Here is a 24,710-nt window from a genome sequence, read left to right on the forward strand (position 1 = left end):
GCAGAGTCAGGACTGATCCCTGCGATCGCTAACAGTTTTTTTGGTAGCGTTTTGGTGAACTGGCAAACACTAGCCCCAAGCAGCGTCAGGTTAGCGCCAGTATCGCTAACACCCACGCATGCACCGTACACCTCCCTTAGTGGTATAGTATCTGAACGGATCAATATCTGATCTGATCAGATTTATACTAGCGTCCCCAGCAGTTTAGGGTTTCCAAAAATGCAGTGTTAGCGGGATCAGCCCAGATACCTGCTAGCACCTGCGTTTTGCCCCTCTGCCCAGCCCACCCAAGTGCAGTATTGATCGATCACTGTCACTTATAAAACACTAAACACATAACTGCAGCATTCGCAGAGTCAGGCCTGATCCCTGCGATCGCTAACAGTTTTTTTGGTAGCGTTTTGGTGAACTGGCAAGCACCAGCGGCCTAGTACACCCCGGTTGTAGTCAAACCAGCACTGCAGTAACAATTGGTGACGTGGCGAGTCCCATAAGTGCAGTTCAAGCTGGTGAGGTGGCAAGCACAAGTAGTGTCCCGCTGCCACCAAGAAGAAGACAAACACAGGCCCGTCGTGCCCATAATGCCCATCCTGCTGCATTCGCCAATTCTAATTGGGAACCCACCACTTCTGCAGCGCCCGTACTTCCCCCATTCACATCCCCAACCAAATGCAGTCGGCTGCATGAGAGGCATTTTTATGTCCTCCCGAGTACCCCTACCCAACGAACCCCCCCAAAAAGATGTCGTGTCTGCAGCAAGCGCGGATATAGGCGTGACACCCGCTATTATTGTCCCTCCTGTCCTGACAATCCTGGTCTTTGCATTGGTGAATGTTTTGAACACTACCATACACTAGTTGAGTATTAGCGTAGGGTACAGGATTGCACAGACTAGGACACACTTTCACAGGGTCTCCCAAGATGCCATCGCATTTTGAGAGACCCGAACCTGGAACCGGTTACAGTTATAAAAGTTAGTTACAAAAAAAAGTGTAATGCCGCGTACACACGGTCGGACTTTCTATCCTACTTGGTCCGGCACACTTTCCGACGGACTTTGTCTGCCAGGTGCGCCGGACTTTAAAACGGACGGACTTGCCCACACACACCCGGACTTTCCGGCGGGCTAAGTCCGCCCATCTTTCCGACGGACTTTCGCCGGAGTTCCGGCGGACTTTCAGAATGAACGGACTTGCCCACACACGGACAAGTCCGTTCATTTTGAACGTGACTCAGGTGCGACGGGACTAGAAAAGGATGTCAATCTTGCCGCTTTTATCGGCGAGATTGACACCTTGCGAGCCCCGTCGCGGGGCATACCAGGCCCTTAGGTCTGGTATGGATTATAAAGGGAACCCCCTACGCCGAAAAAACGGCGTGGGGTCCCCCCTAAAATCCATACCAGACCCCGATCCGAGCACGCAGCCTGGCCGGTCAGGAAAGGGGGGTGGGGACGAGCGAGCGCCCCCCCCCCCTCCTGAACCGTACCAGGCCGCATGCCCTCAACATGGGGGGTGGGTGCTTTGGGGGAGGGGGGCGCCCTGCGGGGCCCCCCCACCCCAAAGCACCTTGTCCCCATGTTGATGAGGACAAGTGCCTCTTCCCGACAACCCTGGCCGTTGGTTGTCGGGGTCTGCGGGCGGGGGCTTATCGGAATCTGGGAGCCCCCTTTAATAAGGGGGCCCCCAGATCCCGGCCCCCCACCCTATGTGAATGAGTATGGGGTACATGGTACCCCTACCCATTCACCTAGGGAAAAAGTGTAAGTAATAAAACACACTACACAGGTTTTTAAAATATTTTATTAAACAGCTCCGGGGGGGGGATCTTCCTCCGGCTTCGGGGGTCTTCTTCCGGCTTCGGGGGTCCCTCCGCTTCATCTTCTCCCGGCGTCCGGTTGGTTCTTCTCCGCTCTCTTCTCCCGGTGTTCCTGTTCTTCGGCCGGCTCCTCTGCTGTCTTCAAGTAGCTCTCTTGCCAGCAGAGGTCCGGACTTCTGGGCTTCTGGGCTTCTGGGCTTCTGGGCTTCTCTTCCCCAGATGTTGACACGACGCTCTCTCCTGCTGGACTGCTCTCCGAGGGCTGCGTTATGACTTATATAGGTGGAGACCCCGCCCCCTTTTGATGTCACAGTCCCTGGGCATGCTGGGACTGTGATGTTTTAGGGGGCGTGGTCAACATCACCCAGTGACCACGCCCCCTAAAACGTCACAGTCCCAGCATGCCCAGGGACTGTGACATCAAAAGGGGGCGGGGTCTCTACCTATATAAGTCACAACGCAGCCCTCGGAGAGCAGTCCAGCAGGAGAGAGCGTCGTGTCAACATCTGGGGAAGAGAAGCCCAGAAGCCCAGAAGCCCAGAAGTCCGGACCTCTGCTGGCAAGAGAGCTACTTGAAGACAGCAGAGGAGCCGGCCGAAGAACAGGAACACCGGGAGAAGAGAGCGGAGAAGAACCAACCGGACGTCGGGAGAAGATGAAGCGGAGGGACCCCCGAAGCCGGAAGAAGACCCCCGAAGCCGGAGGAAGATCCCCCCCCGGAGCTGTTTAATAAAATATTTTAAAAACCTGTGTAGTGTGTTTTATTACTTACACTTTTTCCCTAAGTGAATGGGTAGGGGTACCATGTACCCCATACTCATTCACATAGGGTGGGGGGCCGGGATCTGGGGGCCCCCTTATTAAAGGGGGCTCCCAGATTCCGATAAGCCCCCGCCCGCAGACCCCGACAACCAACGGCCAGGGTTGTCGGGAAGAGGCCCTTGTCCTCATCAACATGGGGACAAGGTGCTTTGGGGTGGGGGGGCCCCGCAGGGCGCCCCCCTCCCCCAAAGCACCCACCCCCCATGTTGAGGGCATGCGGCCTGGTACGGTTCAGGAGGGGGGGGGGGGCGCTCGCTCGTCCCCACCCCCTTTCCTGACCGGCCAGGCTGCGTGCTCGGATCGGGGTCTGGTATGGATTTTAGGGGGGACCCCTTTTTCGGCGTAGGGGGTTCCCTTTATAATCCATACCAGACCTAAGGGCCTGGCATGCACCGCGCTCACCGCAATAGGAAAATTTGTTTTTCCTATTGCAGAGAGCGCGAGATGCAATACCCTGCCCTCGCGTCGTATCTGGTCCGTCGGACCAGCCTACACACGAGCGGGCTTTCCGTCGGACCAGCACACACACGAGCGGACTTTCCGCCCGAAACTGAGTCCTACGGAAAGATTTAAAACTTGTTTCAAATCTAGGTCCGGCGGGCTTTTGGGAAGAAGTCCGCCGGAAAAGTCCGCCGCCGCCCACACACGGGCGGATTGTCCGGCACACTCTGGTCCGCCGGACCAAGTATGCCGGAAAGTCCGACCGTGTGTACGCGGCATAAAAAAAAAAAAAAAAAAAGAAACACAAACAAAAATATAAAATAAAAAAAAATAGTTGTCGTTTTATTGTTCTCTCTCTCTCTATTCTCCGCTCTTTTTTACTGTATTCTATTCTGCAATGTTTTATTGTTATTATGTTTTATCATGTTTGCTTTTCAGGTATGCAATTTTTTATACTTTACCGTTTACTGTGTTTTATTGTTAACCATTTTTTTGTCTTCAAGTACGCCATTCACGACTTTGAGTGGTTATACCAGAATGATGCCTGCAGGTTTAGGTATCATCTTGGTATCATTCTTTTCAGCCAGCGGTCGGCTTTCATGTAAAAGCAATCCTAGTGGCTAATTAGCCTCTAGACTACTTTTACAAGCAGTGGGAGGGAATGTCCCCCCTCCCCCACCGTCTTCCGTGTTTTTCTCTGGCTCTCCTGTCTCAACAGGGAACCTGAGAATGCAGCCGGTGATTCAGCCAGCTGACCATAGAGCTGATCAGACACCAGAGTGACTCCAAACATCTCTATGGCCTAAGAAACCAGAAGCTACGAGCATTTTATGACTTAGATTTCGCCAGATGTAAACAGTGCCATTGGGAAATTGGTGAAGCATTTTATCACACCGATCTTGGTGTGGTCAGATGCTTTGAGGGCAGTGGAAAAATCTAGGGTCTAATAGACCCCAATTTTTTCAAAAAAGAGTACCTGTCACTACCTATTGCTATCATAGGGGATATTTACATTCCCTGAGATAACAATAAAAATGATTAAAAAAAAATAAAAAATGAAAGGAACAGTTTAAAAATAAGATAAAAAAGAAAAAAAATAATAAAGGAAAAAAAAAAAAAAAAGCACCCCTGTCCCCCCGCTCTCGCACTAAGGCGAACGCAAGCGTCGGTCTGGCGTCAAATGTAAACAGCAATTGCACCATGCATGTGAGGTATCACCGTGAAGGTCAGATCGAGGGCAGTAATTTTAGCAGTAGACCTCCTCTGTAAATCTAAAGTGGTAACCTGTAAAGGCTTTTAAAGGATTTTAAAAATGTATTTATTTTGTTGCCACTGCACATTTGTAAGCAATTTTAAAGCATGTCATGTTTGGTATCCATGTACTCGGCCTAAGATCATCTTTTTTATTTCATCAAACATTTGGGCAATATAGTGTGTTTTAGTGCATTAAAATGTAAAAAAGTGTGTTCTTTCCCCAAAAAATGCGTTTGAAAAATCGCTGCGCAAATACTGTGTGAAAAAAAGAAAAAGAAACACCCACCATTTTAATCTGTAGGGCATTTGCTTTAAAAAAATATATAATGTTTGGGGGTTCAAAGTAATTTTCTTGCAAAAATAAATAATTTTTTCACATAAACAAAAAGTGTCAGAAAGGGCTTTGTCTTCAAGTGGTTAGAAGAGTGGGTGATGTGTGACATAAGCTTCTAAATGTTGTGCATAAAATGCCAGGACAGTTCAAAACCCCCCCAAATTACCCCATTTTGGAAAGTAGACACCCCAAGCTATTTGCTGAGAGGCATGTCGAGTCCATGGAATATTTTATATTGTGACACAAGTTGCCAGAATGAGACAAATTTTTATTTTTATTTTTTTGCACAAAGTTGTCACTAAATGATATATTGCTCAAACATGCCATGGGAATATGTGAAATTACACCCCAAAATACATTTTGTTGCTTCTCCTGAGTATGGGGATACCACATGCGTGAGACTTTTTGGGAGCCTAGCCTCGTACGGGACCCCGAAAACCAAGCACCACCTTCAGGCTTTCTAAGGGCGTAAATTTTTGATTTCACTCTTCACTGCCTATCACAGTTTCGGAGGCCATGGAATGCCCAGATGGCACAAAACCCCCCAAATGACCCCATTTTGGAAAGTAGACACTCCAAGCTAAGTCCCACATATGTGGTATCCCCATACTCAGGAGAAGCAGCTAAATGTATTTTGGGGTGCAATTCCACAAATGCCCATGGCCTGTGTGAGCAATATATCATTTAGTGACAACTTTGTGCAAAAAAAAAAAAAATGTGTCAGTTTCCCGCATTTTGTGTCAAAATATAAAATATTCCATGGACTCAACATGCCTCAAAGCAAATAGCTTGGGGTGTCTACTTTCCAAAATGGGGTCATTTGGGGGGGGGGGGGTTATGCCATCTGGGCATTTTACGGCCTTCAAAACTGTGATAGGCAGTGAGGAGTAAAATCAAAAATTTACACCCTTAGAAATCCTGAAGGCGGTGGTTGGTTTCGGGGTCCCGTACGTGGCTAGGCTCCCAAAAAGTCCCACACATGTGGTATCCCCGTACTCAGGAGAAGCAGCTGAATATATTTTGTGGTGCAATTCCACATATGCCCATGGCCTGTGTGAGCAATATATCATTTAGTGACAACTTTTTGTAATTTTTTTTTTTTTTAGTCATTATTCAATCACTTAGGACAAAAAAAATTAATATTCAATGGGCTCAACATGCCTCTCAGCAATTTCCTTGGGGTGTCTACTTTCCAAAATGGGGTCGTTTGTGGGGGTTTTGTACTGCCCTGCCATTTTAGCACCTCAAGAAATGACATAGGCAGTCATAAATTAAAGGCTGTGTAAATTCCAGAAAATGTACCCTAGTTTGTAGGCGCTATAACTTTTGCGCAAACCAATAAATATACACTTATTGACATTTTTTTTACCAAAGACATGTGACCGAATACATTTTGGCCTGAATGTATGACTAAAATTGAGTTTATTGGATTTTTTTATAACAAAAAGTAGAAAATATCATTTTTTTTCAAAATTTTCTGTCTTTTTCCATTTATAGCGCAAAAAATAAAAACGGCAGAGGTGATCGAATACCATCAAAAGAAAGCTCTATTTGTGGGAAGAAAAGGACGCAAATTTCGTTTGGGTACAGCATTGCATGACCGCGCAATTAGCAGTTAAAGCGACGCAGTGCCAAATTGTAAAAAGTGCTCTGGTCAGGAAGGGGGTAAATCCTTCCGGGGCTGAAGTGGTTAAGTAAATTTGAAGACAGTACCTGAACATTAAGTCTCTGCATCCTGTATATGCAGCCCCGATGCTTGTGTTTCGGAACACCTGATCGATCTAAAACAAAAAAGAATCATTCACAAGACAAGAGACATGTGCTAAACTAAATGAAAATCAGTATAAAAATCCAGTACATTGTATTGAAAATAACTACTGAGGACATGCTTGCACCTATTGTACAGTTAAAGTGGTTCTAAAGGCTCATGAAAGGAGGCAGGGCAGAGCTGTGGCTCTGTGTTTGAATGGACACCCAGAGCAGGAGTGAGCCTGCTTGGGTGCCCCCACAGCAGACTGTTTGCTGTGGGGGCACTTTGCAGAAGAGTGGGGCCAGGAGAGCCAGCGGGGGGACCTGTGAAGAGGAGGATCAGGGCTACTCTGTGCAAAACCACTGAGTAGGTATGACATGTTTGTTATTTTAAAAAAAATAACTCTGTTGTGTTTGGCTGGTGGATATAGCTGGATTTCCACTTCAGACCACTGTAAAAAAATATGAATGTTGTAGCTCCTTAAAGGAGCTATACACAAGCCATATTTTCTTTGTATCTTAACTACTTACCACCCACCCTTAATACCTAAACAGATGGGCAGCTCACTCCTGAGGGCAGGACAACATATCAAAAAGTCATTTTTGTAAAATAATCTTGTGCATAATCTTGTACACAATCTTGTACACATGAGTACTGTACTGTGAGCACACTATCCATTGATCAGTGAAGTTCACAAACAGAATGTGCAGAGCAAATGCAATTGTACCAGATGATTGTTGTGACCAATCACAGCATCACCGAAATGTAAACAATGGCTGTGGTTATCAGATGACTTTCATTTTCTGTGCGTGAGAGGAAAAAAGCTTCCTGATTGTATCCATCCAGTATCAATGTAAATGAATACCAGTATCATCCAGTACTAGAATTAGTGTCATCCACCTCTCTACAGTAATTCACTCCTCTACAGTATATGTCAGCTCCATTCTGTCTCTGATCTGACCTGCATATTAACCCCCCACCTTCCTTATACAGTACATCTGCACATTAACCCTTTCATTTCCATCCTCCCACTGTATGTAACCTATACATTAACCCGATAACCTCCTGATCCCTCTGTATATGACCTATACATGTAAGGAAAACTTGTCAGAAATGACTCATGCAGATAGCAGAGGAACAAGACAGCGGAGAGAAATGACACTTAGTGCTTTGGGGACAGGCATGTAAACACTATTGAAAGGCATGCTATGTTTGGATTTCATGTCTGAAGTTTACAACCACTTTAATGTATCTAGTGCACAATTAACAAGTGCCGTTGTTTTAGGGATGAAGGCATATTACCATATGGCCTCATATAAAGTCCCAACCCTCCCCCCATTGTCCATAAATTTAGGGATGGAGGTATTCTTCCACATACACATATTTTCTCTGGAATGGCTTCATTTCCCAGCCATTCCGGGGGTTTGCCTCTCCATGTTTGAGGTCCACAGTACAATTCCATGTGGCTATAATACTATTGTTACCACTCCCTCTGGTCAGTATGAACTTAGAAACTTTACAATGTGTGTTCTGTTTCCATTGATGTGGTTGCCTGGGATGGCTGTCCTGTCTGGTCCCGGGAACTTCAATGCGCTACAGTCACCCTCCCCCTCCCTCCCTCTTGGGGGCAGGGGCGGGATGGGCTGCAGTGCATCGGTGCTACACCCTCCGTGCTGTGCGTGTGATGTCACATGGTGGCGCTGGCACACCGGTGCATGAGTTGTCATCGGTGTCCAATCTGGGAAGGAGCTTGCTTGGTGCCATACATCTGACTGGCTTCACCGATCAGATGATGACGCACCTCCCTATGTGGAACACCTGCGTGATGTTGGGAGCTGCCCATTGGTCAGGCTGATTGGATGAGTATGTGTATATATATACCTCCCATAACCAGCATGGGATTTTGCGATTCTCCCGGTGGGTGTGCACATTACAGATTATGGATACAATCAAGTACACAAGGTATACCTATAAGCAACTAGATCCTCTGCACCTAATCTTTTTTACATTCACCTTATTGGTTTACCTTCATAATGGCTATGTTTCTATTTTATTCTATCTTATTATTTTCACTAGCTTTTGGGCTTCACTTTTTAATCAATTTCTTTTTACACCTGCTCCCTTCACCTTGCCTTGGAACACACACTCTTACTTAACACCTGCTCCCTTCACGTTGCCTTGGAACACACACTCTTACGTAACACCTGCTCCCTTCACCTTGCTTTGGAACACACACTCTTACTTAATATCAGTACTCACTGCACTTGCCTTGGCTGTCCTTCTATTATACCACTATTAAAGTCAGTCACTATTCAATGTCTTTCTCTTGGTTCTGGGACTGACTGGTAGTCTGTATACACATAGGTTACTCTAGATATTTAACTCCCTACCCGGAACAAATTAATATATATACATACTATTTAAACTTTTTAGAATAATCTATGGGCCATCTAGGACCCCCCCTTTGAGGACTTGCACTCCCATTGCAGTTTGCCAAATACCATCTGACCTACATGGGTGTAGCTCCCACAGTTCCCAGGCGAGACGCTCCTAGTCAATCCCTGGCCATCCACACCACATGTGTACTGTCCTAGTTGATCAGTAAGTCAATTTCATGAAGATACAGTTTTTTGTTTGTTTATCTAAGTAATATATCATTTTGTATATTGTAAATTGGTGACCACTCAGCTATAGTGTTGCTTATACATATATTTTTATAGATACAAGGGTTGCACCTGCTCCTGAGGAAGTGAATGGTTTAATGAAACGCGTAGAACATATGGATGCAATCTCGATCATTTTTATTAAATTAATTAATTACCTACTACTATTGGTCATCAATTTAAACATGTTCATTAGCTATTCCTATTTTGGTATTTTGGTCTGTTACAGTTTTTACCAGTTTTTACAACCTCATGAATGTGATGACTTCAATGTTTTGCTGCTGTGTGCAACTATCTGACCAATGTTCTTAATCTGTACCATCTTTGGCTGGAATGTACTATTAAAAAAACATTTTTTTATGTATTTCTGTCATCTATGGATACATTTAATATATATGTACTATTTCTACCAGTGGATATACGCCCTTATATAAAATCCCACGTTTGTCCCCCTCATTTTAAGCTCTGTGTTTTAACTCCTCAATAGCAGCATGTTTCTTCATTTCCAAAAAACTGTAGCACAAAATAAGGTCACCTTGGGGTGTCTACTTTCCAAAAAGAGGTCATTATGGTGGTTTTCTTGTCCTGACAATTTTTAAATTTACATTTTTTTTTTTGCATAAAGATTTTATTGAAAAAAAAAACACAGATTTAGCATGTACAACCATGGCTCAGTGAGCCTGTTTTATCAATACATATACGACTACAATTCAGTCAAATAGGATTGCTTTGAATCAGGATTAAACATCTCTATATAATGAGCAGAAATTCAGGGATGTTATGACACCTAGTCGTATATATCTTCAGGGGGGAGGTTTAAGCGGGGAAAGGGGAAGTAAAAGTGTAGAGAGAGAGGTACACGGGGAGAAGGAGGGAAAGAAAAGAGAGAGAAAATAAAACAAAGGGGGGGTGAGGGTAGAGGAGGGGAAGGGGGGGAACAAGCAGGGGGAAGGTACAGAGGTGAAGTACAAGGGGGGGAAACTGCTGCGGAGAGGGGGTGAAATCGGCACCAACTACCCTCTCCAGCTTCTAGTGGTCAGTACCCTCCGAGAGTCATAACTGTGCTAGAGTTCGAATTTGGCTTCACACACGGGGGTGGAGCCTCCTCATTTGGGAGTTAGTTTGAGGCGTTTCTAAGATCTTGATACAATTGGGTTCTTTTGAAGGTTATCCATGCTTCCCAGGTGTCTGTGTATTTGGAAATGTTATCCAAGGTAGTATAGATCAGTTCCTCCATTTCAGCAATACGATTTACTCTGTTAAGCCATTCGGGGATGGAAGGTGGGGATGTGGACCGCCAGTGGATTGGAATACACATTCTTGCAGCATTGATCATATGCATGGCAACCGACTTGTAATATTGTTTTTTAGAGAGTTTAGCGAAATGTAAGAGGTATTGCGCAGGACAAAAGTCCAGTGGAGGCAGCGTCACTTGTTTGATCAGTTCGTGTACTTTGCGCCAGAATGGTTGGAGCGCCGAGCAATCCCACCAGATATGGAGGAATGTGCCCACGCTCCAAACCACACCGCCAACAGCGATCAGACACAGAGGGGGGGAATTTATGTATCAGATCTGGTGTTCTGTACCAGCGAGTTTTTAATTTATATGCGTTTTTTTGAACAGAGACGTTCAGGGACCCTTTGTGAATGTATAGATGAATGCGGTCCCAGCTCTCCCCGTCTATCTCAGATCCCAGGGCAGATTCCGAGTAGGAATGTTCTGAGCGCAAGAGTGTGGGAGATTCTTCGAATAACGATGGGTATAGCGTGGAGATGACATGGCATTGGGGGTCGAGCGAGTGCAGAGCGACTCCAAGGTAGTGGGGAGCTTTGTAAAACCTTGCTTGCGGGATGGGTCCTCTAGAAAGTGTTTAATCTGGATGTAGGGCCAGAACGGGAATATCCCTGTGTTAGAGAGTTTAGCCAGATCAGTTTGTCGTAGGATGCGTCCTCTTTGGATGAAGCGTTTAGCTAGCATTTCCATGTGTGGCCACTTGGCTCTCAAGAAGGCACCTGAGAGTCCTGGGGGAAAGTCTGGGTTACCCCTCACTGGAGTGATGGGGCAAAATTTAGCCGAGACTGCATGTACAGTACATGCCCTGTCAAATTCGTGTAGAGTAGCTCCTATACTAGGGGATGTGATGAAGCTTGTAGAAAGATGTGTCTTCTAGAGAGCCAGGGAGCATGACATAAATCCAAATTCTCCACCAGGTGTTCTAAAGAGACCCAGTCTTTACATCGACTGTGTAGTCTCCAGTCAACAATTTGTGCTAAATGGACCGCCCGGTAGTAGCGTTGAAGGTCAGGGAGACCAATACCTCCACATTCCTTGGGAAGTACCAATTTCATCCAGCTTATCTGTGGGGGTTTTTTTTACCCCAAAGGAAGGTTCTACATATGGACTTATACAGTCCAAAAAATGAGGGTGGTAGGCGAACAGGTACTGTTTGCATTTTGTATAGCAGGCGGGGCAGGATTGTCATTTTAAGAATGGACGCTCGTCCAAACCAGGATATTGTCAGTCTGTCCCATTTCTGGAGATCTTGGCAAATTTTCTGTAATTCTGTCTGAAAGTTTCTGCTATAAAGCTCTGTTAGATCAGCAGGGAGTTGAATGCCCAGGCAGGTTATAGCGCCCGCTTTCCATAGAAAGGGGAAATTGAGCTGACATTGTTTGGCCAGGCCCATGGATATATTTAACGCAAATGATTTGGAGTAATTTATTTTTAAGTTGGATATGTGTTTGAAGTGTTCCAGTGTATGTAGGAGATTGGGTAAAGATGTCAGTGGAGAGGAAAGAAAAAGTAGAACGTCGTCCGCAAAAGCTGCAATTTTAAATTCCCGTTCCTGGATCTGTAAACCTGTGATATCTGGGTTAGCTCTTATGCATCTGGGGTTCGCATACAACGACTGGATCAAAGCCCAAATACGGGGTCCGAGCCCCAGCGCGATCAAAACAGCGTTCATATAGTCCCAGGCCACTCTGTCGAACGCCTTCTCCGCGTCCATTGCCAAAAAGAAGCCTTCTTGTTGCGAGGAGGTAAATCAGGTAAACAGGTTCAGAGCCTTAATGGTGTTGTCCCTGACCTCTCTTCCAGGGACAAGTCCAACCTGATCCAGACCCACCCAACTCGGAATGTGGAATGACAAGCAATTTGCCAAAATTTTGGCAGAAAGCTTGATGTCTGTATTCAGGAGAGAGATTGGACGATAGCTAGCAACGTTGGTGGGGTCTTTCCCTTCCTTGGGGATTACAGAGATATAAGTTTCCAAGAGCTTATCTGATCTGCTAAGAGAGGTGGGGAGTGAATTAAATGCTTTGAGAAAGTGTGGCGCCAGAATATCTGAGAAAGTCTTATAATAAAGGGCCGTATAGCCGTCTGGGCCTGGACTTTTACCTGGTTTTGTGAGTGCTTCTAAAAATTCCTCTAGTGTCAGGGGAGCCTCTAGGGCTTGTGAGACATCTGCTGACAAGGCAGAAGGGCTATATTTGCTCAGAAATTCAGAATGGATCCAGAAGAGATTGTGGAGGATAATTTACATTGTTGGGTGGCTCTGGCTTATTACTCTGCTCATAAAACAGTTTTTGAGTCAGGGTGACACGTCTGTGTGCCCTTTTGAAAAGTTCTTCTAGGAGAAGGGAGCGCATTTCCGTCAATTCCTGCGATGTTGCAAGTGCTAGTGTGCATTCATGCTGGGCTTCTAGAGTACGTATTTTATCTGATAATGCTAATACCAGAGCCTGATGTTCCCTCTTTCTCCACGCTGAGGCCGAAAGGAATTGTCCCCTACTGACACATTTATGGGCTTCCCATTGCATCATGGGGGAGACATCCGGTGTGTCATTGTGGAGAAAGAAGGCCCCTAGCTCCTGTCTAAGGTTCGCCAAGTCTCCAGGGTCCGCAAGAAGGGACGCATCTAGTTTCCAAGTTTTGGTGGCAGTAACTACCTCGGGAAATCGGAAGGTGGTGGTGATAGAGTGATGATCAGACAATGTCATGTTCTTTATAGTGGCGCTGTGCAGATATGGTAGGTCTGCCTGTGTCACAAAGAGGTAATCCAATCTTGAATACCTATTGTGTGTGTGTGGGGGGGGGAGGTGTAGTCTCTGTCTCGTGGGTAAAGAGTTCGCCAGGTGTCATGTAATGTCAGGGATGTGAGTTGGAGCTTAATTTGGCATAGGGCAGAGTATGGAAGGGAGGAAGTGCCAGAAGAGATATCTACTGGAGGGTCTAGCGGTACATTGAGATCGCCTCCTAAGATTAATAGGCCCCTGTGAAAGAGCGTGAGCTTCGCAATGACCTCCCGTATAAATGTGACTTGCCTGGAGTTGGGGCAGTAAATGTTGGCTAGCGTCACCGGTATGTTTCTCCATAGGCCCTTCAGGAAGATAAATCTGCCTTCTGGGTCTATTGTCTGATCTTTAACGTCGAAGGATAATGTTTTAGAGAGCAGAATGGAGACCCCCTTAGTCTTTGAGTCAGGGCAGGTGGCATGATAGGCCATGGGATATCGGTGTTGCTTTGGATTTAAAGTGTGTTTCCTGGATAAAAAGGATTTGAGCCCTAATTCATAATACCTCCTCCAGGACACTGCAGCGTTTTTCCGGGATGTTCAAGCCTTTAGCGTTAAGAGAATACATTTTGAGAGAGAGGGGAGCTGAGCGCGTTGTATTGAGCGGCATGATCTAGTGGTGTAGCGGATATATTGGGTTGATCGTATCAGGGATACGTGAAGCTGGAGAGGGTAGTGAGCGGGATATGAGGGAGGGGGGTACTGAGGGAGGGAGGAAAGAGAGAAGGGGGAAGAAAAAAGAGAAAAAAAAAGGGCGGGGGGAGAGGGGTGAGTGGGGGAGAAGGAGGGAGGGAAAGAAGTGAAAAAAGAGGGAAAAGGGTAAGAGGATCACAGCTTAACTTCTCGAGGTGGAAACAGGCCTGCTAAACCACCTATTTGGACAGGATAAGGGTATATGTGGGATAAAGGGAGGGTTAGCTGGATATGGTTCAAAGGAGAACCTGCCACTCTGAGTTGGGATATGAACACACTAGGGTGAACACATAATAGAATGATAACATATAGAACAGTAACAGTCAGCAAACATAACATTGAGGAGGGACAAAGAGATCATCTCTCCAGCAAGTACATGGCTCGTTGTGGAGTTCCCGCGTTTAGATTCAAGGGCTACCGGGGCATTTGGAAAAACAGCATAAACCAAAAGATTGGGTGTTACATTTTTATTTAATATGTTTTATAACAGAATGTAATAAAACGGTTTATTTGCAAATGTTTTGTTTTTTTTTCCTTTGTATAGTAAAAATTTAAAATGGTAATAAATACCTGTAAAATAATGCTCTATTCATTTGGGTACAGTGTTGCATGACGGAGTAATTGACAGTCATACTATTACAGTGCCCAGCACTGAAAAACACGCTAGACACAGCAGCTGTAACATGCTGGTTCTCAAGTGGTTAAATAAACTGTTTTACCACAAAGAAGAACATCCTAAACTATATAACTTAAGGGAATTTATAGTAAACAATATTCTTTTGCTATCAAGCATCTCTTACCTGTAAGCGCAAGATTGCAGACATGACACGGTAGATATTAGAGGACTGATCCTGAAACTGGGAATTGTAAGTCACATTCACCAAAGTCAAGTTGAATGTAAAATCCACTACTGCTGGGAAACCTGTTGACATTACACCTAAAGGAATTATTATTATTAAAGTTAAAGTAAAATGCATGCGCAAGGATTGTATATCAGTTATTTCTTGCCTTCTGTTAATTTACACCCTTATATGCATAGTCATTACTTGATTTTTTACTTTACATCTATTTTAACAGTTGTGTGGTTTAATTGTTCCATGTTCAACTTACTGTATCCCAATGGTATTAAAGCAGAACTATACCCAAAAGGGGGAGTTCCACTTTAAGGCTTGCTCCCCTCACTCCTCTTTGACCTTTTCCCTATATTTTTCTTGGAGGGGGGGTGGGTACCTGGTTTTGACAGATATGCACTCCCACTTGGGCTTGGATTACCTAGGAGATCTGAGTGAAAGTTCTCCTTCCTCCTCCCTCCCAGCAGTCCTCTGGGACACATTACAGGTCCCAGAAGACTATGGGACCATTGACAATGCACAGCACGGCTTTTGCATGCACAGGGGGCACTCGGGTGTGAAGCTGTCACAGCCAGGTTCCCACAGTTACGATTACGGCGCCAAGGACCGAAAACAGTCCCTGCACTCCCTCGGGTGAGCACAGCTGTGGATCCTGGTACATGTGTCTGTTTATTAAAAATCAGCAGCCACAGTTTTTGTAGCTGCTGACTTTTAATTTTCAGAAAACTGAATGGAGCTCCCCTTTATGCAAAAAAAAAAATCAATAGCATAAAAAAAATTGAAATTATGAAGAAAAAACTGTCTATACCAAGTTGACTTCTATGTAATTCTCATAGGAGTATCTGCTGGTGTACTGGAGGATGACAATATAAACAGAGGAAGTCATACGAATTTATACAGCAGAATTCTGCCTCTAAAGCCAAACTTTTTTTTTTGCTTTTTTTATAGAGAATAGAAGGGTTAGAACCACTGTCAGGCTAAGCTTTTTGTATCCCCATTAGGTAGAATGATTCTATTTGTCCTGGTGATCATTGTAACTGGGGCTGAAATAGGAACACTTGTTGCATTGACAACTGTATGATATTTCCTTACTTCCTGTTGTGTCCATAGGACAGGAAGGGAAAAGACATCTCCAAAGGAGACACTGATGGCAACAAACAGATGTTTTACCCATTGTCTATGCTATCCAAAATGAAAAAAATTACTACTTCAAGTGCACCTGAACAACCAATTGAAATTCAACTTATACTGGTCTGCTGCCACCAGGATGGATTCTGATTGGTTACTTAAAGTAAATTGTCCTAGAAAATATAACACTTAAAAACAAGTTCTCAGGGCTTATTCAGATGGCAGATAGAGGTGGCTGGACTGCAGCATTCATATGCAGATAAACTCTGTGAGTGAATACAGTAGCACTCTGTGCCATGGCCACAAACAACCTGCAGGACTAGTTGTATCCAGATTGTGCGCAGCCAGAACTGCCATTCCTGGATGCAAAGGATTTGCATCCAGGCCCAGTCAGAGCCCCTAACTGTACATAACTACCCAGATGAGCAGTTGCATGTGAACAGCCAGCCATTGGTCTATACAGGGTGCAAGGAACAGCTGTGGCCAGCAGACATAGAATGTGCATGAAGGTAGCTTTTCCATTGGCAAGCATTACTCTCACAGCATTACTCTCACATATCTGAAGGAGCTCTTAAAGCCAAAATGAACCTTCTGAATAATCAGCTAAACACATTCAAGGTACATGAAAAAACAAAAGGTGTGTTAAAAGTCTTACAGTTGGTTTTCTTTAAAAAGTAGGCACAGCCTGAGTAGAAAAGTCTGCCTAATGCCAACAGCTGCAGAGTGGGACCCTGATGTGGGAAGAAGTGAGAGGTCTGACACACCAACCTGCGTCAGAGCTAGAACTCTTCACACAGGGCAGGGGCGGATCCAAGGGGGGCAACGGGGCAATTCCCCCCCCTGAAAATATTACCGACTCAGCAGCAGACCAGCAGTGGCGCAGAGAGGGAGACGGCACCCCCATGCCGCTGGCCCGGCCTCTACTGCCCGCCGCACTGCACTAGATGCTATTGCCTGGTGTCTAGCAACCAGTGAGTGACATCACATCCGAGCTGAAAAGGAGGAGAGTGAGGACCCAGCATTCAGAGCGGAGCCTTCTTCCTCCTTCACCGCGCCCGCGCTTAGTGTGAATGTTCCACTGACCTCCACCCTCCATCTTCTCCAGGCTCCAGCGTGGCATGAAGAGAGAATGAAGCATCTGGCTGTATGAGTGATGCTGCAATCCCCGCTCATCTCTATTGCTCCTTGAGTGTCTTGAATGCCTTTACTGTTCTTGTAAGTATATGAGCCCTGAGTTCTGATACTCTTCCTATAGGACAGATGCATGATAGCATGCTATGACGTAAGTGGTATTCCTGGCTTAGGCGCTTCTGGGAAGTTCCAGAGATGTTCTACTGCTGACTTAATCAGGCGGACACAGATTGCAGATGGACAAGTGATTAGGGACCCAACACTGCTGGCCCATATATGTACCCTGCAACAAGAAAGATATCAGTGACAAATTCTGGTGAGGTTCAGTCCTGATTCACACATATGCAATGCAGAAACCAACGCAATTCCAGTGTGGGTTTCCGCATCCCATATCACCGGCCGGCGGTTAACACTGACATCTGCAAACTGCTGCCGGTGTCAATGCAAAGTTAATGACACCCCCAGATCAGTTTGCAGATCTGTCAAAAGGTGCAGGATTTGGATCGCATATGTGAAAACAACCATCCAATCCGATTCCAGTGTGGACCAAAAAAAGGGTCCTGCACCATTTTGGTGCACATGAGATGTGATTTCAGCCATTCATTTTGTAATGCCCCTCCCGAGACTAGACTATGGATCTGCCCCTGAATCAGGGAAGCAGGGATCATGAGATTTGCTGATTGTAGAGCTATACGTTTGGTAGTGGGTGGGTCAGACCTCTGTAAATAGATCACTGCTTCGCCATAGAAAGCAAGGGTCCCACTCAGCAGCTGCTGTCAAGACACAGGCTGTAGCTGCTTTAGAAAGAAATAACCACTGACGACACTGGCTGCAACAGCTGCTTGAGTCTCCATTGCCTGCTCTGAACTGGAAATGCTAATTGTTAAACTAATACTTTAGTTAAAGCCAAAATCTTTTGATTATGACTTTCCTTTATTAGTGCTAGCAACACATCACCAAATATATAGCTGAGATAGAATTACCAGATGGAGTACTAGATGCTTGGCTTATAGTAGTCTGCGTTGTGATTTTGTTAGCTTCATTAGGTTGGTATACCGGTGCTTTGGTCACTGGAACTATGACTTCTGTGGATAAAAATAATGGACACTGAGTTGAAATAAAATATCTCTTTTCAATATATTGCCAGTTTGGTTTTTCTTTAGTAGGCAAGCAAACACGCACATAGAAAGTGCACTATTTTCAATTAGTTGGCAGACTCATAGACTTGTATTGCAATAGAATCCATGGGTTTGTTTTCAAAATAATCAGCTGTTTATTTTTCCTTTTTAGACAGAAGTGATCTTGGTAGCTGTGAAGTCCTCCAATCCATATTAGAGTGGCAACCCTCCTCCCAGTCATAGAGTGCATTGGTCAATTGGCACTGGCCGATAAACACGCAAGATTGGAGATTCTGTGTCCCCGGTCTTAATGAGCTGGGAGCACAGAAAGCATCTGCCATACTCCCGATGTCTTCTTAAAGTGTACCTACCATTTACATAGTAGTACTACATAGAGGGCTTTTCATCCCTCTTGTGATAGTAACATATTTTAGATAGAAAAAAGTCCAATTGCATTAAAACAAAAAATGTAAAATACATTTTAAAAAACACACACATACACCTAAACTTCGCACAGTCACACTAGTAGTGAAGGCAGTGAAGAGAAAAACCGAAAAAGAAGAGTCAACCTTACAAATTAGGAAAGGAAATAATAGCCTATTTCCTCTACTAGACATCATTTTTCATGCAAGAAAGGGTATCTTTAGGTACAAGCACTTGAGAAAGGATTTTTAATCTAAAAAATAAACAAAAAAAGCTGTAGACGTAATTTTGTACTAGAGCTCTAGTCCCATTTCATTTGAAAACACAGTACACAATATATATATTTTATTTATGGAAAAAAATGTATTGACCATCTAAGTCTCACAGGTATCAAATTGTTGTTTTGTAGCCTATTTTACATTCCTGGCTCTCTTTTAGGATATTATATAATCACACCCTCAAAAGTCCAGTAACAAACCCTTAAAGCAATGCTCAGTAAGGTAATCAGTTGTCCTAGCAAGTGTAGTCTATGCCTGCAGTAATACACCAAATTTTAGTCATTCATTAAAGCCTTTAGTTAAAAAACAAAAATCACTAAGTATGTTACTATAATTGTGATGTGTTATTTGTGCTGTTAGCTACTGGTTTAGCAGAAATCATCCTCCTCTGATCCCCTCTACCCAGCCATAAACTTCCGTTGTTGTGGGGGTTAACAGAGCTGAGGGAGCAGTGACAGTTCCCACCCTTTCTTCCACACCTCCTGTATTCATAGACGATGTAATATATCGTCCATATGATTGAAACAAAATCTATGAATCGAAGAGGACCTTTCATTCATCTGGCTATCCCCCATTCATTGATAGCTTTTGCTTCCTAGAACAAAATAAAAGAATTACACAAATAGGAAGGTCTACCTAACATAAAACACCAGAAGCCCAATATCTCAATCCATGCATACTGTTTTGGGATAAGGCATGATTCTCCCAAAATTGGAGTGGAGTAATCCACTCATGATCAGCTTTGCTGTGCATAAGCAAACAGATACAAGCAAAAGAAATAGTGTCCCCTGGTTCAAACCACAACAAACAGTAAATATAAAGGAGGGAAAGGAAAGAAAAGACCGAATAAGAAGGAGAAGATACAAGTACGTATCAATAAGCAGCTCCTCCTGCATCAACCCCAAATGCCCTATCAATCAGTGGGTTGCACATATCATAGCCAAGGGTCCCAGATCTTGTCTAACATGGTTTTCTTGTCCTAAAGGATGCTGGTCAGCTGCTCATGGAGCATAAATCCAAAAGAGTTTAGTTTTGGGAGCAGCTATTTGGATAACCAGGGTTTTCCATGCTTAAACTATTGATATTTTAGCCACCAGAAATATGAAAAATATTGGGGTCTGGGTATGTTTAGGGATATTTGCAATTGGTTCATTCAAAAGCACTGTCCTCACATTTTCGGTATAATAACATTAGTTACAGTATGCATAAGAATGAACATTCTGGTCCAGAACTGTCGAACCTTGGGACAAGTCCACCATGTGTGAAACATGGTGCCTTCATATCCACATCCCCAGAAACAAAGGGAGGATGCTTTGGGATAGATCTTAGCAAGTCTGGAGAGAACTAAATACCACTGAAATGAAGATGAGGAAGAAGATATTTTACTACACCAGAAGACAGCAGCACAAAGAATACATCACATTTATAGTAGGTAACGTCTGTTGTGATTGTTTTCAACTAAACATAGGCTTTAAATTTAACTAGAAATCATCTTTTACTGGTCTGAATACATTAAACATCCTGACCAAATGTAAAAACTCTGGGGGATCAAGTGGAATGCAATGGCTGAAGAAACTTTTCAAAGTTTAAAGCATGCTCTACGTAGACAGCAATTAATGGTATCCCCAGATTTCAACAAAGAATTTATCACCCAGACTGATGAATCAGGTGTAGGACTGGCAGGCTGTGCTGTGCCAAGTGGTATAAAGAAAGAAACACTTGAGGTTGTTAACACCAGTCAGACGTTAACATGAGCAAACTTATAGTACTGTGGAGCAAGAGTCTGGTCAGTAAGTGGGCCTTGGATGCTCTAGAGCAGTGATTCTCAACCTCAGTCCTCAAGTACCCCCAACAGGCCATGTTTGCAGAACCTCTGCTCTAGAGTACTATTTGTTGGGACGCCACTTTCAATTTGTAACAGACCATGCTCCCTTAACTTAATTTGAAAGTTACCCACTGGTTCCTGGCCTTCCAGGATTTTTCTTTCAAAGTGAAGCCCCAGGATGGCTGTCACCAAAATTAAACACACAAATGTATGACGCAATCCAAAGAATCCATTGAACCACACAGTCTCCCCAATTAGTCCATGTACTAATGAGGCTTAATTAGTCCATGATAGCCCATGATAGTAAACAAAGTCCGTGATTAAAACCAATCAAGGGCTCAAGAGTTGCCAGCTCTGCCGAGAGACAGGAATCAATCTATGAAATACAGTAGATAAACTGTCACTATTATATGCAGATGCTCTCTCAAGAGTGCACTGTTTCTGGGCAGATGTTAGAAACCCTGGTTGAACTAGAGCATGACTGTAATGGGTTTTATGTCCCAAAGTCCCCAAAGTCCTGCACTTTATTAGGTAGACAGGGGGTTAATAATGGGACATACCCTGTCACAATTGTTAAATAAGAATGTAGCAGTAAGGAGCTTGGAGGAAATATAAAATGTTCAGTGTGTGCTGGAAACAGTCTGAGAGTGTGAGAGTGGGTGTTGACTAGTTAGATCAGCAAACAGCCAGAAGGCTACGATATTAATGTTGCAGTTTAAGTTTTGACATCCCCTGTGAGGGTGAACTTTCAATGTTAATTTCCTCTGCAGATAAATAAAAGCAGACAAGTAGTCCTTAATTGCACATGTCCGGACTGCCTCTCAGAAAGCTCTAGACTTGAAGCTGACCCTCACTACATACCGTAGATGTATATTAAATGGAAAAAAAAAACACATTGACTAGCTATTCAAGTCTCAAATATATAAAATTGTTGTTTTGTAACATACTTTACATTCCTGGCTCTCTTTCGTGACATTATATAATCACATACTCAACTCAAATCCAGTAACAAAAGCCTAAAGCAGTGCTCAATAACATAATCACTTTTTCTAGCACATGTACACTACACCTGCCGTCATACACAGACATTTAGTCATTCATTACACGTTCATTGCTTGTTTTCTAGTAAATAGAAGGTAGTTGCATATGTCCGTTGTGTTTTATGTGTCAGTCATGAGCAGATAGGGTTGGAGCGTGTGTGGCATCAGTAGCCTTCAGAGTAGACATAAATTTGTGCCCTGCTGGTTATTAGCCACTGATCTGGGGATTGTGTGTGGTGAAGACGTGCCCTCCCTAGCACTGTTCCCTGGGCGGTTGACCCTCCTGCCCACCCCTTGTTCCGGCCCTGGCTACAAATGCTTGAAAAGGGATCTTCTTTAGAAAAAAATCACACCCTGTAGATGCATATGAACATGTATAATATGTATCCTATATACTGTACATTATATTGTATGTTGTATGTTGCATACACCCTTCTAATAGGGCGTACACACGGTCGGACTTTGTTCGGACATTCCGACAACAAAATCCTAGGATTTTTTCCGACGGATGTTGGCTCAAACTTGTCTTGCATACACACGGTCACACAAAGTTGTCGGAAAATCCGATCGTTTTAAACGCGGTGACGTAAAACGTGTACGTCGGGACTATAAACGGGGCAGTGGCCAATAGCTTTCATCTCTTTATTTATTCTGATTTATTATTTATTTATTCTGAGCATGCGTGGCACTTTGTCCGTCGGATTTGTGTACACACGATCAGAATTTCTGACAACGGATTTTGTTGTCAGAAAATTTTATCTCCTGCTCTCCAACTTTGTGTGTCGGAAAATCTGATGGAAAATGTCCGATGGAGCCCACACACAGTCGGAATTTCCGACAACATGCTCCGATCGGACATTTTCCATCGGAAAATCCGACCGTGTGTACGGGCATTACAGTTCCAAAGCATAAATAATTAAAAAAAAAAAAAAACATTTGTCCTCAGTTCCAACAGTCTGATACTGGCGTAGGACTTCTACTGCTGACATTTAGTTTTAATAGTAGCTGGCTGACATTTTATTACCTAGATTTAAGCACCACTTAACACATATTCCTTCTATACTTAAACATTGATTCATCCCTGAAAATTAATTTTGAAGCATAACCTCCCCCCAACATCTAATCCTGAAAGCGAACCCTTAATTTCTACCCCCTCAACCATAAAACATAATATAACCCTGAAATTGAACGTTACCCTAACCTAACCCTTAATCTAAGCCCTAGCACACACCAATAGCAGCAGTCCTGTGCTGAAATCATGATCCAGAAAATACAGTTCCTTTAATGCTGCCTTTGCAACTAGGCAATGAGCATTCCACCTACTCTTCATTTTTATGTTGTTTTATGTTTTCTGAAGTGGACTATTACTTCAGGACAGCTGAATAGCTGGAAAAGCATTAGTGAATTCAATTACCTCATAGACAAACTTATAAAATAGGTGTTTGTATGGCGATATTTCACTTGATCCGGAAAATATTAGATATTTGGCAACTCTTCAAACTAGCAAATAGCTGGTTGGGTGAGAGAATCATTTAGGCCTCTTGCACAGCTTTTTTTTTTTTTTTTTTTACTGAGCTAAAATACAGCCCATTAAATTTAATGCATTCTTCAGTAAAAAATAATAAAATAGAAAAATCAGCTTTTTTTGGTCAGTAATTTATGCCTCATGCACGCAAATGTGTGCAAATACACATGAATGCGCACAAATGCCCATTTACATATTGTGAAAAACGAGAACATGAGAATACGTTTCCACGAAAATGCACGAAATGTGCAACTGTGCGGGAAAATGTGCGAAAGCATATATGCGCGTAAATATGAGCAAATACATGTAAATACATACAAAAAAAAGGCTGAAAAAGTAGATGCTCAAACAGGGGTATTATGAGTAAGAGGTCTTAAAGGAGAAGTACAGCCTAAGCCGGCCACCCCCATCCCCTCCACAGCTCAGCACTCCAATGTGTGAGGAGGGGGCAGAGCAGAGAGCTGTGACTGACAGTCACCAGCTCTCTGCTCACGGAGCTCACGGAGCTGTGAGGTGTTCCATCGCTCAGTTCTTAGTGTAGAGGGACAGATGCAGCATCGGACCCATGCTGCATCCACCTAGGTAAGTATGAATCTTAAAAAAAATAAAAACCCATACATCTTTTTTAAGCAGCTTTTCTTGCTGCCATATATATGAACCCTAAAAGGACTTTCTATTCAATAGAATTTGACTTCTTGAACAGGTTACAGAGACCCATGACAGTCATGAACAATATAGCAGTGTTGTTTTTAACTATGGTGGGTCTTTCCAGACTTGCAAGTCACACACTTTTCTACCTGCCTGTGATTGGTCATGGGAGGATAGTGAGAATTTAGGTCCACCATACTGTATATACTAACAATAAATAATAGCATCTCTCATGCTCATATTCATTTATAATGCAAGTCCAATGTGCTAATACTGCAATGTCTCTACAGAGCTATCAGTTGCACTCCAAAATTCTGAAAATCCTGTTGAAATCAGACAGGCTCCATTAGGGAGATTTACTCTCACTTCCTGTCCTGCTAACAATGGTTTCACCAGACAGAAGAAAGGCAAGGTAAAATCTGCAACAGAGACACTGACAGAAATAGAAATCTGACAGGGGTTCTAGCATTCCCCTATTCTACTAAAGAAAAGCATTTTTATTTCTGTCTGTGTTGATGTTGAAAAGTTACCCTCACTTTCTGTCTGGTCAAACTCTGTCAGCAGGGCTTAAAGTGAGGGTAAATCTCTCTAATGGACAGCAGTATAAAATTGACAAGGTTTCTTACCCTTCTTAACAAAAGGTTTGGTTGGACATACACATGCATACTTGTGTTGTGCACACTAGACTTACATCAGGTGTAATAAAAAAGTGAAGCATACAAAAAAGTGCACAATATATACACTTGGTCCTCCTCTGAAAAGGGCCGACCAAGTACTAGGTGGGGCGCCTCTATGGAGACGAAAAAAACAATAAAGCATGATCCCATTTATTGCAGTGGGGGGAAAAAGTCCTTCCTGATCCCCCAAAAGGCACGGAAATCCTGGATCAACTTTT

General features: G+C 43.7%; 1 protein-coding gene across 1 annotated transcript in view; it reads right to left on the reverse strand.

Moving 5' to 3' along the window:
* The window catches only part of LOC141127346 (uncharacterized), a 182,528-nt gene that overhangs the window by 77,424 nt on the left and 80,394 nt on the right, over window positions 1–24,710 (reverse strand). Inside the window, exons 4-6 of the mRNA XM_073613687.1 lie at window positions 17,942–18,043; window positions 14,649–14,785; window positions 6,383–6,450 (exon numbers count right to left, since the gene is read on the reverse strand). Of these exons, the coding sequence (XP_073469788.1) occupies window positions 6,383–6,450; window positions 14,649–14,785; window positions 17,942–18,043 (307 nt within the window). The remainder of the gene's footprint in view (window positions 1–6,382; window positions 6,451–14,648; window positions 14,786–17,941; window positions 18,044–24,710) is intronic.

Source organism: Aquarana catesbeiana, linkage group LG01 (assembly GCF_042186555.1).
Source record: "Aquarana catesbeiana isolate 2022-GZ linkage group LG01, ASM4218655v1, whole genome shotgun sequence".
Lineage (NCBI taxonomy): Eukaryota > Metazoa > Chordata > Amphibia > Anura > Ranidae > Aquarana > Aquarana catesbeiana.